The following is a 16399-nucleotide window of genomic DNA, read 5'->3' as shown; positions in this document are numbered from 1 at the left end:
ACCAGGCAGGAGTCCTGTGTACTGTACATGTACTTGACACCGAGACATGTTCAGGTAGGAGTAGAGAGTCACACTGACTCGGTAGAATAAACCTATTGGGAGTAGTTTTGTAGGGTGACTGATGCGTTGGGCAGGGACTACTTAATGGGGATTATCATTGCTCACTGTTCCTGCACGGTGATGGGACGGAGTCTCTGGAATGATGCACCAGCAAGTTCAGCAGGGGGAGGGGTACAAGTGGGCTGTACGCTCCGAAAAGTAGCACCAGCCTTTCCCACCCCAGTGTACTGGGCCTGGTTTGCCGCTGATTTAATCAGCCCGTTTTTTTAAACTGACCCATGGGATGTGGACGTTGCCGGCAAGACAGTGCCATCCCTAATTGTCCTCAAAGAGGGTGAGCCTTGAATGCTAGCTAGGCATTTCAGAGAGGAGTTAAGGGACAACCACATTGTTGTGGGTCTGGAGTCACCTATAGGCCAGGCAGCAGATTTCCTTCCCTAATGGACGTTGGTGAACCAGATGTGTTTTTAATGATAATCCAGTAGTTTCATGGTCACCATTACTGATGCTAGCTTTATTTAATTAACTGAATTTAATAGCAGTGGTGGGATTTGAACTTGTGTCTCTGGATCATTTAGTCCAGGCCCTGGATTACTAGTCTAGTAACAACCACTATGCTACTGTTCCTTATAGTGCAAGGAGCTCATTCCTATTGCAGGCTCGGTTCGTGCAGTCCCTGGGAGGGCTTGTGTAGGGGTGCTCAGAGAGCAGTGAAACAGGTTCAGAGATTTTCTGATCAATTAGCAAAAAGCACCAAAGATCTCGTGTGTTCACAGCTGTGAACCTCCTGTTTAAAGAGTTGAATCAAAGGTGTTCCTGTTCCCTTTCTCCATCCCAGTGTCAAGATCAATTCTGAACCTTAATGGGAGTTTCGAGTGTTGCCCTGTGCAAAGTGGGGGGGGTTTGTGCTAAATTCACCAGGCAGCACAAGATAAGGGAATAAAGACACACAATGCTGGAAATACTCAGTAATTCGGGCAGCATCTGTGGAGAGAGAAACAGAGTTAATGTTTCAGGTTGATGACATTTCATCAGAATTGGAAAATGTTAAGAGATGTAACGGGTTTTAAGCAAGTGCCGAGGCAGGGAAAGGAATGAAAGAACAAAAGGCCAGGTCTGTGATAAGAGTTCAAGGCAGGAAAGATTAAAAGATAAAAGGGATGATGGTGCAACGAAAAGAAGATGGTAATGGGACAGGACCTGAAAGGAATTGGTGGCAGCACAAGAGCGTGGGGGTGCTGAATTCCAAAGGAACAGCAAAAGCAAAGACTGATGTCACAGGACTCCAGGTAGATGATTGGTGGGTGTGTTAGTGTGTTATTCTCTCTAACGTAACTAGATAAACTAACACAACTATAGATAATAGTGTGAATAAAGACTGACTAAGAGCGAGAGAAGAAGCCGGAGATAAAGGTAGATCTGACTTCTAAGACTCTTCGACTTAAGTTTCTTTCTGTAAGTTAGTTATTAGCCTATTAAATAGAAGCATAGCAGGACAGCTCAGTCCCACGAAATGCACATCCTGTGCCATGTGGGAAATCCATGATGCTTCCCGTGTCCTGGACAACTATATGTGTGCAGGAAGTGCCATCAGCTGGAGGAGCTCAAACTCCGGGGTTTTGGAGCTTGAGTGACAGCTGGTGTCACCGCGGTGCATCTGGGAGGCTGGGAGCTTCGTGGATAGCACGTTTCAGGAGGTGGTCACTCCGCAGATAAGGGATGTGCAGGCCGAGAGGGAATGGGTCACCATCAGACAGAAAAGGAGGACCAGGCAGATTGTGCAGGAGTCCCCTGAGTGCATGGCGCTCTCCAACCAGTATTCTGCTCTCAGTACTGGTGGGGACGATTGGTTCCTGTGGGGAGTACAGCCAGAGCGAAGTCCATGGCACCACGGGTGGGGGGGGAAGAGGAGGAAGAAGAGTGGGAGAGCAATAGTGGTAGGGGATTCAATAGTTAGGGGAATAGATGGGCGCTTTTGTGGCCGCAGACGTGACTCCAGGATGGTATGTTGCCTTCCTGGTGCCAGGGTCAAGGATATCTTTGAGCAGCTGCAGGGCATTCTGAGGGGGAGAGGGTGAACAGCCAGAGAGGTTGTGGTCCATATCAGTACCAATGACAGGTAGAAAGAGGGATGAGGTCCTGCTTTTTAATCTTTTTCCTAACTCCCTACAGGCAGATTTTAAGGAGCTAGGAAAGAGATTAAAAAGCAGGACCTCAAATGTAGTCATCTCCAGATTACTCCCGGTGCCACGCACAACTGAGTACAGAAATAGGAGGATAGAGCAGATGAATGCGTGGCTGGAGAGATGGTGCAGGTGGGAGGGCTTCAGATTACTCAGGTTTTGGGACCTGTTCTGGGGGAGGTTGGACCTCGACAGGCGAGTTGCACTTCAACATGGCCGGAACCAATATCCTCGCGGGGAGGTTTTGCTAGTGCTGTTGGGGAGAGTTTAAACGAATTTGGCAGGTGGATGGGCACCAGGATTTAACATTAGAAAGGGGAAATGAAATGCTCAAAGGATTGGGAGAGGCAGAGAGCTCTAAAGTAAGAAATAGTAAGGTGGGGTCAAACTAAGAGAGAATACAAGATGGGTTTACAGTGCGTGTATGTGAATGCACAAAACGTAGTAAACAAGGTAAGTGAGCTGCAGGCACAAATAGCCACATGGGAATATGATGCTGTGGCAATAACTGAGACCTGGCTCAACAAAGGGCAGGATTGGGTATTAAATATTCCTGGTTGTAAGGTGCAGAGGAAAGTTAGGAGGTGGTGTGGCAGTATTGGTTAAGGAGAATGTAACAGTGCTGGAGAGGACGCTGTCCTGGAGGGATCAAGGACAGAATTTATATGGCTAGAGTTAAGAAATAATAGAGGTGACATTACACGACTAGGTGTATTCTATAGACCACTAAATAGTGGGAAAGATATAGAGGAGCAAATTTGCAGAGAAATTACAGAGAGGTGCAAGAACTATAGAGTAACGATAATGGAGGACTTCAACTATCCTAATAACGATTGGGATCGTAACAGTGTAAAGGGCAGAGAAGGGGGAAGAATTTCTGAAGTACGTTCAGAAGAACTTTCTTGATCAGTATGGTTCCGGCCCGACGAGGGCGGAGGCATTGCTGGATCTGGTTCTGGGGAATGAGGTGGGTCAAAGGGGAGCAAGTGTCAGTAGGGGAACATTTAGGGAACAGTGATCATGGCATCGTAAGGTTTAGATTAGCTACGGAAAAGGTCAGGGAGCAATCTAAGGTAAAAATGTTTATCTGGGGGAAGGCCAATTTCAGTGGGATGAGAATGGGATCAGGCCCGGGTAAACTGGAATCGACGATTGTCAGGCAAAACTATAATGGAACAATGGGCTGCCTTTAAAGAGGAAATAGTTCAGGTACAGTTGAGGTACATTCCCATGAAGGCGAAAGGTAGGGCAAATCAAGTCAGGGCTCCCTGGATGATGAAACAGATAGTGAATATGATGAAGCAGAAAAAGAGCGGGTATGACAGAGGTAAGGTTGCAAATACACCTGAGAATCAAGCTATATATAGGAAGGTCAGAGGAGAAGTGAAGAAGCAAATAAGAGGGGCAAAGAGACGGTATGAGAATAGAATGGCAGTCAACATAAAAAGTTAATCTGAAAGTCTTCTATAGGCATATAAATAGTAACGGGTAGTAAAAGGAGGGGTGGGACGATTAGGGACCAAAAAGGAGACTTATGCATGGAGGCAGAGGGCATGGCTTTACTCTGTATCTAACCCATGCTGTACCTGCCCTGGGAGTATTTGATGGGACAGTGTAGAGGGAGCTTTACTCTGTATCTAACCCCGTGCTGTATCTGCCCTGGGAGTGTTTGATGGGATAGCGTAGAGGGAGTTTTACTCTGTATCTAACCCCGTGCTGTACCTGCCCTGGGAGTGTTTGATGGGACAGTGTAGAGGGAGCTTTACTCTATATCTAACCCCGTGCTGTACCTGCCCTGGGAGTGTTTGATGGGACTGTGTAGAGGGAGCTTTACTCTGTATCTAACCTGTGCTGTACCTGCCCTGGGAGTGTTTGATGGGACCGTGTAGAGGAAGCTTTACTCTGTATCTAACCCGTGCTGTACCTGCCCTGGGAGTGTGTGGCCATTCCCAACACAGTACCAAGTTTGACAAAGAGTGTGAGCGAGAGGTGATGTGTTTATGGGAAGGCCAGGTGTGAGGGTTGCTGTCGGTGTGGTTCATTCTAATACATCCTAAGAAACCTTTTAAAAACAAACCTTCAATACTTCAAGCTTTTGAAATCCAACTCAAAACCTCAGATTTAGAGAAATATTTAGATTCCGTGTATAGAAGATATAAACACACCTAACTACCATGCTTAGAGTTCATAAAAAGCGAATTGTTCTTGTGATTTTTCTTGCACCGAGCCAGTTCCCGTCGGGAAGGACATTCCACAAAGTTTTTCGGCTGCAAAACCCAATCCATTCAGCTCAGCAAACATTGGCAGGGGCTCCCGGGATTCCACAGCAACAGTATTTCACTCCAGGCTGCCTCCTCTCTCCCCCAGTTTGCTGAGGCTTCAGAATGTTTGCTGGAAGGGACAAAATGCAGACTGGGATGTCTCTGACTGTCGCGGTCTGGTGCCTGGTGGTTTTCGGCCCCGGGGGTGTCTTGTCCGCGAGGGGCGAGGTGATGCATAAGCTGGCGGACAGGAAGCTCTGTGCCGACGAAGAATGCAGCCGTGAGTAATTCCTAAAAAGCAGCTGGGCTGAACGGTGTTCGCAGAACTGCAGGAGTCGGTTGGAATGCAATGCTGCACCTCGGGAGGTAGCAGCCTTATCGAGCCTTCCTCGGTTTAACCGAAGAACTTACAAATGCAACAAGGGAAAATCCATTTTTCACCATACAGCACAGAAGGAGGCCATTCGGCTCATCGAGTCTGTGCCGGCCCTTTGAAAGAGCTGTCCAGTTAGTCCCAGTGCCCGACCCCCTCCCCCTGCTTTCTCCCCATAGCCCTGCAAACGTTTCCCATTCAAGTATGTATCCACTTCCCTTTTGAAAGTTACTATTGAATCTGCTCCCACCGCCCTCCGGATCGCATTCCCGATCACAACAACTCACTGCGTAAAAATAAATGTCTCATTTTCCCCCTCTGGTACTTCTGCCAATTATCTTAAATCTGTGTCCTCTGCTTACCGACCCTGCTGCCTGTGCAAATAATTTCTCCTTATTTACTCTATCAAAACTCCTCATGTTTGATCGAGTCAATCCAGAGAGGTCATTTCCACTGGTGGGAGAAACTAACCGAATTACAAAACACAGCAGCTAATTTCACTTTGACAAATATGATGTGATTGGGATTACGGAGACGTGGCTCCAGGATGATCAGAGCTGGGAACTCAACATCCAGGGGTATTCAACATTCAGAAAGGATAGAATAAAAGGAAAAGGAGGTGGGGTAGCATTGCTGGTTAAGGAGGAGATTAAGGCAATAGTTAGGAAGGACATTAGCTTGGATGATGTGGAATCTGTATGGGTAGAGCTGCAGAACACCAAAGGGCAAAAAACGTTAGTGGGTGTTGTGTACAGACCTACAAACAGTAGTAGTGATGTTGGGGAGGGCATCAAACAGGAAATTAGGGGTGCATGCAATAAAGGTGCAGCAGTTATAATGGGTGACTTTAATATGCACATAGATTGGGCTAACCAAACTGGAAGCAATACGGTGGAGGAGGATTTCCTGGAGTGCATAAGGGATGGTTTTTTAGACCAATATGTCGAGGAACCAACTAGGCGGGAGGCCATCTTAGACTGGGTGTTGTGTAATGAGAGAGGATTAATTAGCAATCTCGTTGTGCGAGACCCCTTGGGGAAGAGTGACCATAATATGATGGAATTCTGCATTAGGATGGAGAATGAAACGGTTAATTCAGAGACCATGGTCCAGAACTTAAAGAAGGCTAACTTTGAAGGTATGAGGCGTGAATTGGCTAGGATAGATTGGCGAATGATACTTAAGAGGTTGACTGTGGATGGGCAATGACAGACATTTAGAGACCGCATGGATGAACTACAACAATTGTACATTCCTGTCTGGCGTAAAAATAAAAAAGGGAAGGTGGCTCAACCGTGGCTATCAAGGGAAATCAGGGATAGTATTAAAGCCAAGGAAGTGGCATACAAATTGGCCAGAAATAGCAGCGAACCCAGGGACTGGGAGAAATTTAGAACTCAGCAGAGGAGGACAAAGGGTTTGATTAGGGCAGGGAAAATGGAGTACGAGAAGAAGCTTGCAGGGAACATTAAGACGGATTGCAAAAGTTTCTATAGATATGTAAAGAGAAAAAGGTTAGTAAAGACAAACGCAGGTCCCCTGCAGTCAGAATCAGGGGAAGTCATAACGGGGAACAAAGAAATGGCGGACCAATTGAACAAGTACTTTGGTTCGGTATTCACTAAGGAGGACACAAACAACCTTCCGGATATAAAAGGGGTCGGAGGGTCTAGTAAGGAGGAGGGAAATCCTTATTAGTCGGGAAATTGTGTTGGGGAAATTGATGGGATTGAAGGCCGATAAATCCCCAGGGCCTGATGGACTGCATCCCAGAGTACTTAAGGAGGTGTCCTTGGAAATTGTGGATGCATTGACAGTCATTTTCCAACATTCCATTGACTCTGGATCAGTTCCTATCGAGTGGAGGGTAGCCAATGTAACCCCACTTTTTAAAAAAGGAGGGAGAGAGATAACAGGGAATTACAGACCGGTCAGCCTGACATCGGTAGTGGGTAAAATGATGGAATCAATTATTAAGGATGTCATAGCAGTGCATTTGGAAAGAGGTGACATGATAGGTCCAAGTCAGCATGGATTTGTGAAAGGGAAATCATGCTTGACAAATTTTCTGCAATTCTTTGAGGATGTTTCCAGTAGAGTGGACAAGGGAGAACCAGTTGATGTATTTGGACTTTCAGAAGGCGTTCGACAAGGTCCCACACAAGAGATTAATGTGCAAAGTTAAAGCACATGGGATTGGGGGTAGTGTGCTGACATGGATTGAGAACTGGTTGTCAGACAGGAAGCAAAGAGTAGGAGTAAATGGGGACTTTTCAGAATGGCAGGCAGTGACTAGTGGGGTACCGCAAGGTTCTGTGCTGGGGCCCCAGCTGTTTACACTGTACATTAATGATTTAGACGAGGGGATTAAATGTAGTATCTCCAAATTTGCGGATGACACTAAGTTGGGTGGCAGTGTGAGCTGCGAGAAGGATGCTATGAGGCTGCAGAGCGACTTGGATAGGTTAGGTGAGTGGGCAAATGCATGGCAGATGAAGTATAATGTGGATAAATGTGAGGTTATCCACTTTGGTGGTAAAAACAGAGAGACAGACTATTATCTGAATGGTGACAGATTAGGAAAAGGGGAGGTGCAAAGAGACCTGGGTGTCATAATACATCAGTCATTGAATGTTGGCATGCAGGTGCAGCAGGCGGTTAAGAAAGCAAATGGCATGTTGGCCTTCATAGCGAAGGGATTTGAGTACAGGGGCAGGGAGGTGTTGCTACAGTTGTACAGGGCATTGTGTATTGTGTACAGTTTTGGTCTCCTAACCTGAGGAAGGACATTCTTGCTATTGAGGGAGTGCAGCGAAGGTTCACCAGACTGATTCCCGGGATGGCGGGACTGACCTATCAAGAAAGACTGGATCAACTGGGCTTGTATTCACTGGAGTTCAGAAGAATGAGAGGGGACCTCACAGAAACGTTTAAAATTCTGACGGGGTTAGACAGGTTAGATGCAGGAAGAATGTTCCCAATGTTGGGGAAGTCCAGAACCAGGGGACACAGTCTAAGGATAAGGGGTAAGCCATTTAGGACCGAGATGAGGAGGAACTTCTTCACCCAGAGAGTGGTGAACCTGTGGAATTCTCTACCACAGAAAGTTGTTGAGGCCAATTCACTAAATATATTCAAAAAGGAGTTCGATGAAGTCCTTACTACTAGGGGGATCAAGGGGTATGGTGAGAAAGCAGGAATGGGGTACTGAAGTTGCATGTTCAGCCATGAACTCATTGAATGGCGGTGCAGGCTAGAAGGGCCGAATGGCCCACTCCTGCACCTATTTTCTATGTTTCTATGTTTCTAATCCTCGTCTATTTTGTGGTCCGTGCATTGCTGTAGGAAGCGGGCAACTTTGCTGGACATTCTGGAAAGATGTGATCCCACTAGAGAGGGTATAGAGGAGATTTACGAGGATGTTGCCTGGACTGGAGAATTATAGCTCTGAGGAAAGTTTGGATAGGCTGGGGTTTGTTTTCTTTGGAACAGAGGAGGCTGAGGGGAGACCTTATTGAGCTGTATAAAATTATGAGGGGCCTAGATAGAGTGGATAGGAAGGACCTGTTTCCCTTAGCAGAGGGGTCAACAACCAGGGGGCATAGATTTAAAGTAATTGGGTGGAGGTTTAGAGGGGATTTGAGGGGAAATTTCTTCACCCAGAGGGTGGTGGGGGTCTGGAACTCGCTGCCTGAAAGAGTGGTAGAGGCAGGAACCCTCACCACCTTTTAAAAGTACTTGGATGTGCACTTGAAGTGCCGTAACCTACAGGGCTACGGACCGAGAGCTGGAAAGTGGGATTAGGCTGGGTAGCTCTTGGTCAGCCGGCACGGACACGATGGGTTGAAATGGCCTCCTTCCACGCTGTAAATTTCTGTGATTCTATGATGTCAGTCCATCACTGGCTTGTGTCTCTGTGCGGACGAAACAGTTCCACGGCTGGCCTTAGTTACCTCACCATTCTTGACATGTGGGCCGAGACACAGAGCATTGGCAGCTTTTATAGAATGGAATCATAGCACGGTTGCAGCACAGAAGGAGGCCATTTGGCCCATCGAGCCTGTGCCGGCTCTCAGCTGGTACGCCCCGCCCCCACCTCCATGCCCCCGCCCTTTCCCCATTTTACTTGTACTTATACAGCGATTCAGTACACTGTATTCGCTGCTCACGATGTGGTCCCCTCTACACTGGGGCGACCAAACGCAGATTGGGGTGACCGCTTTGCGGAACACCTCCGTTCAGTCCGTAACGGTGACCCTGAGCTTCCGGTCGCCTGTCACTTTAATTCTCCGTCCCACTCGCACTCTGACCTCTCCGTCCTCGGCCTCCTGCACTGTTCCAACGAAGCTCAACGCAAGCTCGAGGGACAGCAGCTCATCTTTCGTTCAGGCATTTTACAGCCTTCTGGGCTCAACATCGAGTTCAACAATTTCAGACCTTAACCCCTGCCCCCATTTCTCACATGGCAGCTGTTGACGATCTTTCCACCTCCCCTAGACCCATCTTCTGTTACTTTACTTAGCCCATTACCATCTCCTTCTGTCTTGCACCATCCTTCCTTTTGCCATTTAATCTCTCCTGCTTTCCACCCTATCACAGGCCTTCCCTTTTGTTCTTCCCTCCCCTCCCCCACTTTCCCCGCCCCCTGCACTTGCTTAAAACCTGTTACATCTCCACCTTTTTCCAGTCCTGACGAAAGGTCATCGACCTGAAACGTTAACTCGGTTTCTCTCTCCACAGATGCTGCCCGACCCGCTGAGTACTTCCAAGCATTTTCTGTTTTTCTTTGAGATTTCCAGCATCCGCAGTATTTTGCTTTTGTATTAGTCTTGGCAGGCGTATTCTCTTCAAGGATTGTCACAGCCAAGACACATCTTGCCCTCCCCCAACATTCAAATATGTGCGCTGGATGGAGATCAGGAGCAGGGACCCTGTCTGACATTTTCCTGCACTCAGAGCACTGCTCAATAATGGCTGGCTTATTCTGGGCCTCACTCAGAGCCAGCTGTGCCTGGCCTGGGACACTGCGCACTCTGTTTAAACATCCTGCCTTCTGTTTTTCTTCCAGATCCCATTTCAATGGCTCGAGCGCTGGCAGATTACACACGTCCAGACTGCAGGTTCATCAACATCCGTCAAGGACAGATCGTTTATGTGTATGGAAAACTCAAAGGGAGGGGACGCAATTTCTGGCAAGGGACGGTGAGCCTGAGACAGAGTCTCCACACAGTTTGTGTTTCGGTGCTCGGTGACTGCTGCCTCATGGGACCATTTGTCTCTGGCATCGACCCGGGCACTAGTGGTGCCCAGTGACAGTGTTTGGGCCGAGGGTCAGTCTGGTGTCTGCGTTTGGGCTGTGTGTTCCTGACCGGTCGGTGTCTGTGTGTTCCTGACCGGTCGGTGTCTGTGTAAGACTGACTGGTGTCTGTGTGTACCTCACCGGTGTCTGTGTGAAACTGACCGGTGTCTGTGTGCACCTGACCGGTGTCTGTGTGAAACTGACCGTGTCTGTGGGACTGACCGGTGTCTGTGTGAAATTGACCGGTGTCTGTGTGAGACTGACCAGTGTCTGTGTGAAACTGACAAGTGTCTGTGTGAAACTGATCGGTGTCTGTGGGACTGACCGATGTCTGTGTGAAACTGACCGGTGTCCGTGTGAAACTGAACGGTGTCTGTGGGACTGACCGGTGTCTGTGTGAAACTGACCGGTGTCGGTGAGACGGACCGCTGTCTGTGTGAAACTGACCGGTCTCTGTGAAACTGACCGGTGTCTATGGGACTGACCAGTGTCTGTGGGACTGACCGGTGTCTGTGTGAAACTGACCGGTGTCTTTGGGACTGACCGGTGTCCCTGTGAAACTGACCGGTGTCTGTGTGATACTGACCAGTGCCCGTGTGAATCTGACCGGTGTCTGTGGGACTGACCGGTATCTGTGGGACTGACCGGTGTCTGTGTGAAACTGACCGGTCTCTTTGGGACTGACCGGTGTCTGTGTGAAACTGACCGGTGTCTGTGTGATACTGACCTGTGTCCGTGTGAAACTGACCGGTGTCTGTGAGACTGACCGCTGTCTGTGTGAAACTGACCGGTGTCTTTGGGACTGACCGGTGTCTGTGTGAAACTGACCGGTGTCTGTGTGATACTGACCAGTGCCCGTGTGAATCTGACCGGTGTCTGTGGGACTGACCGGTATCTGTGGGACTGACCGGTGTCTGTGTGAAACTGACCGGTGTCTTTGGGACTGACCGGTGTCTGTGTGAAACTGACCGGTGTCTGTGTGATACTGACCAGTGCCCGTGTGAATCTGACCGGTGTCTGTGGGACTGACCGGTATCTGTGGGACTGACCGGTGTCTGTGTGAAACTGACCGGTCTCTTTGGGACTGACCGGTGTCTGTGTGAAACTGACCGGTGTCTGTGTGATACTGACCTGTGCCCGTGTGAATCTGACCGGTGTCTGTGGGACTGACCGGTATCTGTGGGACTGACCGGTGTCTGTGAAACTGACCGGTGTCTGTGGGACTGACCGGTGTCTGTGGGACTGACCGGTGTCTGTGTGAAACTGACCGGTGTCTGTGAGACGGATCGCTGACTGTGTGAAACTGACCGGTGTCTGTGAAACTGACCGGTGTCTGTGGGACTGACCGGTGTCTGTGGGACTGACCGGTGTCCGTGTGAAACTGACCGGTGTCTGTGGGACTGACCGGTGTCTGTGTGAAACTGACCGGTGTCTGTGAGATGGACCGCTGTCTGTGTGAAACTGACCGGTGTCTGTGAAACTGACCAGTGTCTGTGGGACTTAACGGTGTCTGTGGGACTGACCGGTGTCTGTGTGAAACTGACTGGTCTCTTTGGGACTGAACGGTGTCTGTGTGAAACTGACCGGTGTCTGTGTGATACTGACCTGTGTCCGTGTGAAACTGACCGGTGTCTGTGGGACTGACCGGTGTCTGTGTGAAACTGACCGGTGTCTTTGGGACTGACCGGTTTCTGTGAAACAGACCGGTGTCTGTGTGAGACTGACCGGTGTCTGTGTGAAACTGACCGGTGTCTGTGAAATTGACCGGTGTCTGTGGGACTGACCGGTGTCTGTGTGAAACTGACATGTGTCTTTGGGACGGACCGGTGTCTGTGAAACTGACCGGAGTCTGTGTGAAACTGACCGGTGTCTGTGTGAGACTGACCAGTGCCTGCGGGACTGACCGGTGTCTGTGTGAGACTGACCGGTGTCTGTGTGAAACTGACCAGTGTCTGTGGGACTGACCGGTATCTGTGTTAGACTGACCGGTGTCTGTGGGACTGACTGGTGTCTGTGTGAAACTGACCGGTGTCTGTAAAACTGACCGGTGTCTGTGGGACTGACCGGTGTCTGTGTGAAACTGACCGGTGTCTTTGGGACTGACCGGTTTCTGTGAAACAGACCGGTGTCTGTGTGAGACTGACCGGTGTCTGTGGGACTGACCGGTGTCTGTGTGAGACTGACCAGAGTCTGTGTGAAACTGACCGGTCTCTATGAAACTGACCGGTGTGTGCGTGAGACTGACCGGTGTCTGTGTGAAACTGACCGGTGTCTGTGGGACTGACCCATGTCTGTGTGAAACTGACCGGTGTCTGTGGGACTGACCGGTGTTTGTGAAACTGACCGGTGTCTGTGTGAGACTGACCAGTGTCTGTGAAACTGACCGGTGTCTGTGTGAAACTGACCGGTGTCTGTCAAACTGACCGATGTCTGTCTGAAACTGACCAGTGTCTGTGAGACTGACCGGTGAATGTGAAACTGACCGGTGTCTGTGTGAGACTGACCGGTGTCTGTGTGAAACTGACTGGTGTCTGTGAAACTGACCGGTGTCTGTGTGAAACTGACCGGTGTCTGTGAGACTGACCGGTGTCTGTGTGAAACTGACCGATGTCTGTGTGATACTGACCGGTGTCTGTGAAACTGACCGGTGTCTGTGTGAAACTGACCGGTGTCTGTGGGACTGACCGGTCTCTTTGGGACTGACCGGTGTCTGTGAAACTGACCGGTGTCTGTGTGAAACTGACCAGTGTCTGTGGGACTGACCGGTGTCTGTGTGAGACTGACTGGAGTCTGTGTGAAACTGACCAGTGTCTGTGGGACTGACCGGTATCTGTGTGAGACTGACCGGTGTCTGTGGGACTGACCGGTGTCTGTGTGAAACTGACCGGTCTCTTTGGGACTGACCGGTGTCTGTGTGAAACTGACCGGTGTCTGTGTGATACTGACCTGTGTCCGTGTGAAACTGACCGGTGTCTGTGAGACTGACCGCTGTCTGTGTGAAACTGACCGGTGTCTTTGGGACTGACCGGTGTCTGTGTGAAACTGACCGGTGTCTGTGAAACTGACCAGTGTCTGTGGGACTTAACGGTGTCTGTGGGACTGACCGGTGTCTGTGTGAAACTGACCGGTCTCTTTGGGACTGAACGGTGTCTGTGTGAAACTGACCGGTGTCTGTGAGACTGACCGCTGTCTGTGTGAAACTGACCGGTGTCTGTGAAATTGACCGGTGTCTGTGGGACTGACCGGTGTCTGTGTGAAACTGACATGTGTCTTTGGGACGGACCGGTGTCTGTGAAACTGACCGGTGTCTGTGTGAAACTGACCGGTGTCTGTGTGAGACTGACCAGTGTCTGTGCGGCTGACCGGTGTCTGTGTGAGACTGACCGGTGTCTGTGTGAAACTGACCAGTGTCTGTGGGACTGACCGGTATCTGTGTTAGACTGACCGGTGTCTGTGGGACTGACTGGTGTCTGTGTGAAACTGACCGGTGTCTGTGAAACTGACCGGTGTCTGTGGGACTGACCGGTGTCTGTGTGAAACTGACCGGTGTCTTTGGGACTGACCGGTTTCTGTGAAACAGACCGGTGTCTGTGTGAGACTGACCGGTGTCTGTGGGACTGACCAGTGTCTGTGTGAGACTGACCAGAGTCTGTGTGAAACTGACCGGTCTCTATGAAACTGACCGGTGTCTGCGTGAGACTGACCGGTGTCTGTGTGAAACTGACCGGTGTCTGTGGGACTGACCCATGTCTGTGTGAAACTGACCGGTGTCTGTGGGACTGACCGGTGTTTGTGAAACTGACCGGTGTCTGTGTGAGACTGACCGGTGTCTGTGAAACTGACCGGTGTCTGTGTGAAACTGACCGGTGTCTGTCAAACTGACCGAAGTCTGTCTGAAACTGACCAGTGTCTGTGAGACTGACCGGTGAATGTGAAACTGACCGGTGTCTGTGTGAGACTGACCGGTGTCTGTGTGAAACTGACCGGTGTCTGAAACTGACCGGTGTCTGTGTGAAACTGACCGGTGTCTGTGAGACTGACCGGTGTCTGTGTGAAACTGACCGATGTCTGTGTGATACTGACCGGTGTCTGTGAAACTGACCGGTGTCTGTGGGACTGACCGGTCTCTTTGGGACTGACCGGTGTCTGTGAAACTGACCGGTGTCTGTGTGAAACTGACCAGTGTCTGTGGGACTGACCGGTGTCTGTGTGAGACTGACTGGAGTCTGTGTGAAACTGACCAGTGTCTGTGGGACTGACCGGTATCTGTGTGAGACTGACCGGTGTCTGTGGGACTGACCGGTGTCTGTGTGCAACTGACCGGTGTCTGTGGGACTGACCGGTGTCTGTGTGAAACTGACCGGTGTCTGTGAGACTGACCGGTGTCTGTGTGAAATTGCCCGGTGTCTGTGAAACTGACCGGTGTCTGTGTGAAACTGACCGGTGTCTGTGAGACTGACCGGTGTTTGTGAAACTGACCGGTATCTGTGTGAGACTGACCGGTGTCTGTGTGAAACTGACCGGTGCCTGTGAAACTGACCGGTGACTGTGTGAAACTGACCGGTGTCTGTTAGACTGACCGGTGTCTGTGTGATACTGACTGGTGTCCGTGTGAAACTGACCGGTGTCTGTGGGACTGACTAGTGTCTGTGTGCAACTGACCGGTGTCTGTGAGACTAACCGCTGTCTTTGTGAAACTGATCGGTGTCTGTGAGACTGACCGGTGTCTGTGCGAAACTGACCGGTATCTGTGAGACTCACTGGTGTCTGTGTGATACTGACCGGTGTCCGTGTGAAACTGACCGGTGTCTTTGGGACTGACCGGTGTTTGTGTGAAACTGATCAGTGTCTGTGTGTACCTGACCGGTGTCTGTGTGAAACTGACCGTGTCTGTGGGACTGACCGGTGTCTGTGTGAAATTGACCGGTGTCTGTGTGAGACTGACCAGTGTCTGTGTGAAACTGACAAGTGTCTGTGTGAAACTGATCGGTGTCTGTGGGACTGACCGATGTCTGTGTGAAACTGACCGGTGTCTGTGAGACGGACCGCTGTCTGTGTGAAACTGACCGGTGTCTGTGAAACTGACCGGTGTCTGTGGGACTGACCGCTGTCTGTGTGAAACTGACCGGTGTCTGTGAAACTGACTGGTGTCTGTGGGACTGACCGGTGTCTGTGGGACTGACCGGTGTCTGTGTGAAACTGACCGGTGTCTTTGGGACTGACCGGTGTCTGTGTGAAACTGACCGGTGTCAGTGTGATACTGACCAGTGCCCGTGTGAATCTGACCGGTGTCTGTGGGACTGACCGGTATCTGTGGGTCTGACCGGTGTCTACGTGAAACTGACCGGTCTCTTTGGGACTGACCGGTGTCTGTGTGAAACTGACCGGTGTCTGTGTGAAACTGACCAGTGTCTGTGGGACTGACTGGTGTCTGTGTGAGACTGACCGGTGTCTGTGCGACTGACCGGTGTCTGTGAGAAACTGACTGGTGTCTTTGGGACTGACCGGTGTGTCTGTGAAACTAACCGGTGTCTGTGTGAGACTGACCGGTGTCTGCGTGAGACTTACCGGTGTTTGTGAAACTGACCGGTGTCTGTGTGAAACTGACCGGTGTCTGTGTGATACTGACCAGTGCCCGTGTGAATCTGACCGGTGTCTGTGGGACTGACCGGTATCTGTGGGACTGACCGGTGTCTGTGTGAAACTGACCGGTCTCTTTGGGACTGACCTGTGTCTGTGTGAAACTGACCGGTGTCTGTGTGATACTGACCTGTTCCGTGTGAAACTGACCGGTGTCTGTGAGACTGACCGCTGTCTGTGTGAAACTGACCGGTGTCTTTGGGACTGACCGGTGTCTGTGTGAAACTGACCGGTGTCTGTGTGATACTGACCAGTGCCCGTGTGTATCTGACCGGTGTCTGTGGGACTGACCGGTATCTGTGGGACTGACCGGTGTCTGTGCGAAACTGACCGGTGTCTTTGGGACTGACCGGTGTCTGTGTGAAACTGACCGGTGTCTGTGTGATACTGACCAGTGCCCGTGTGAATCTGACCGGTGTCTGTGGGACTGACCGGTATCTGTGGGACTGACCGGTGTCTGTGTGAAACTGACCGGTCTCTTTGGGACTGACCGGTGTCTGTGTGAAACTGACCGGTGTCTGTGTGATACTGACCTGTGCCCGTGTGAATCTGACCGGTGTCTGTGGGACTGACCGGTATCTGT

The 16399-nt window shown here is 50.3% G+C and overlaps 1 protein-coding gene across 1 annotated transcript in view; it reads left to right on the top strand.

The window, feature by feature from the left end:
• Window positions 1-4597: 4597 nt before the first annotated feature.
• LOC139239078 (melanoma-derived growth regulatory protein-like) overlaps window positions 4598-16399 on the top strand; it is a 131953-nt gene continuing 120151 nt past the window's right edge. The window contains exons 1-2 of the mRNA XM_070867592.1: window positions 4598-4784; window positions 9946-10079. Of these exons, the coding sequence (XP_070723693.1) occupies window positions 4628-4784; window positions 9946-10079 (291 nt within the window). The 5' untranslated portion in view covers window positions 4598-4627. The remainder of the gene's footprint in view (window positions 4785-9945; window positions 10080-16399) is intronic.

The sequence above is a fragment of the Pristiophorus japonicus genome, chromosome 26 (genome assembly GCF_044704955.1).
Source record: "Pristiophorus japonicus isolate sPriJap1 chromosome 26, sPriJap1.hap1, whole genome shotgun sequence".
Lineage (NCBI taxonomy): Eukaryota > Metazoa > Chordata > Chondrichthyes > Pristiophoridae > Pristiophorus > Pristiophorus japonicus.
This window is presented reverse-complemented; position numbering and strand designations above follow the sequence as displayed.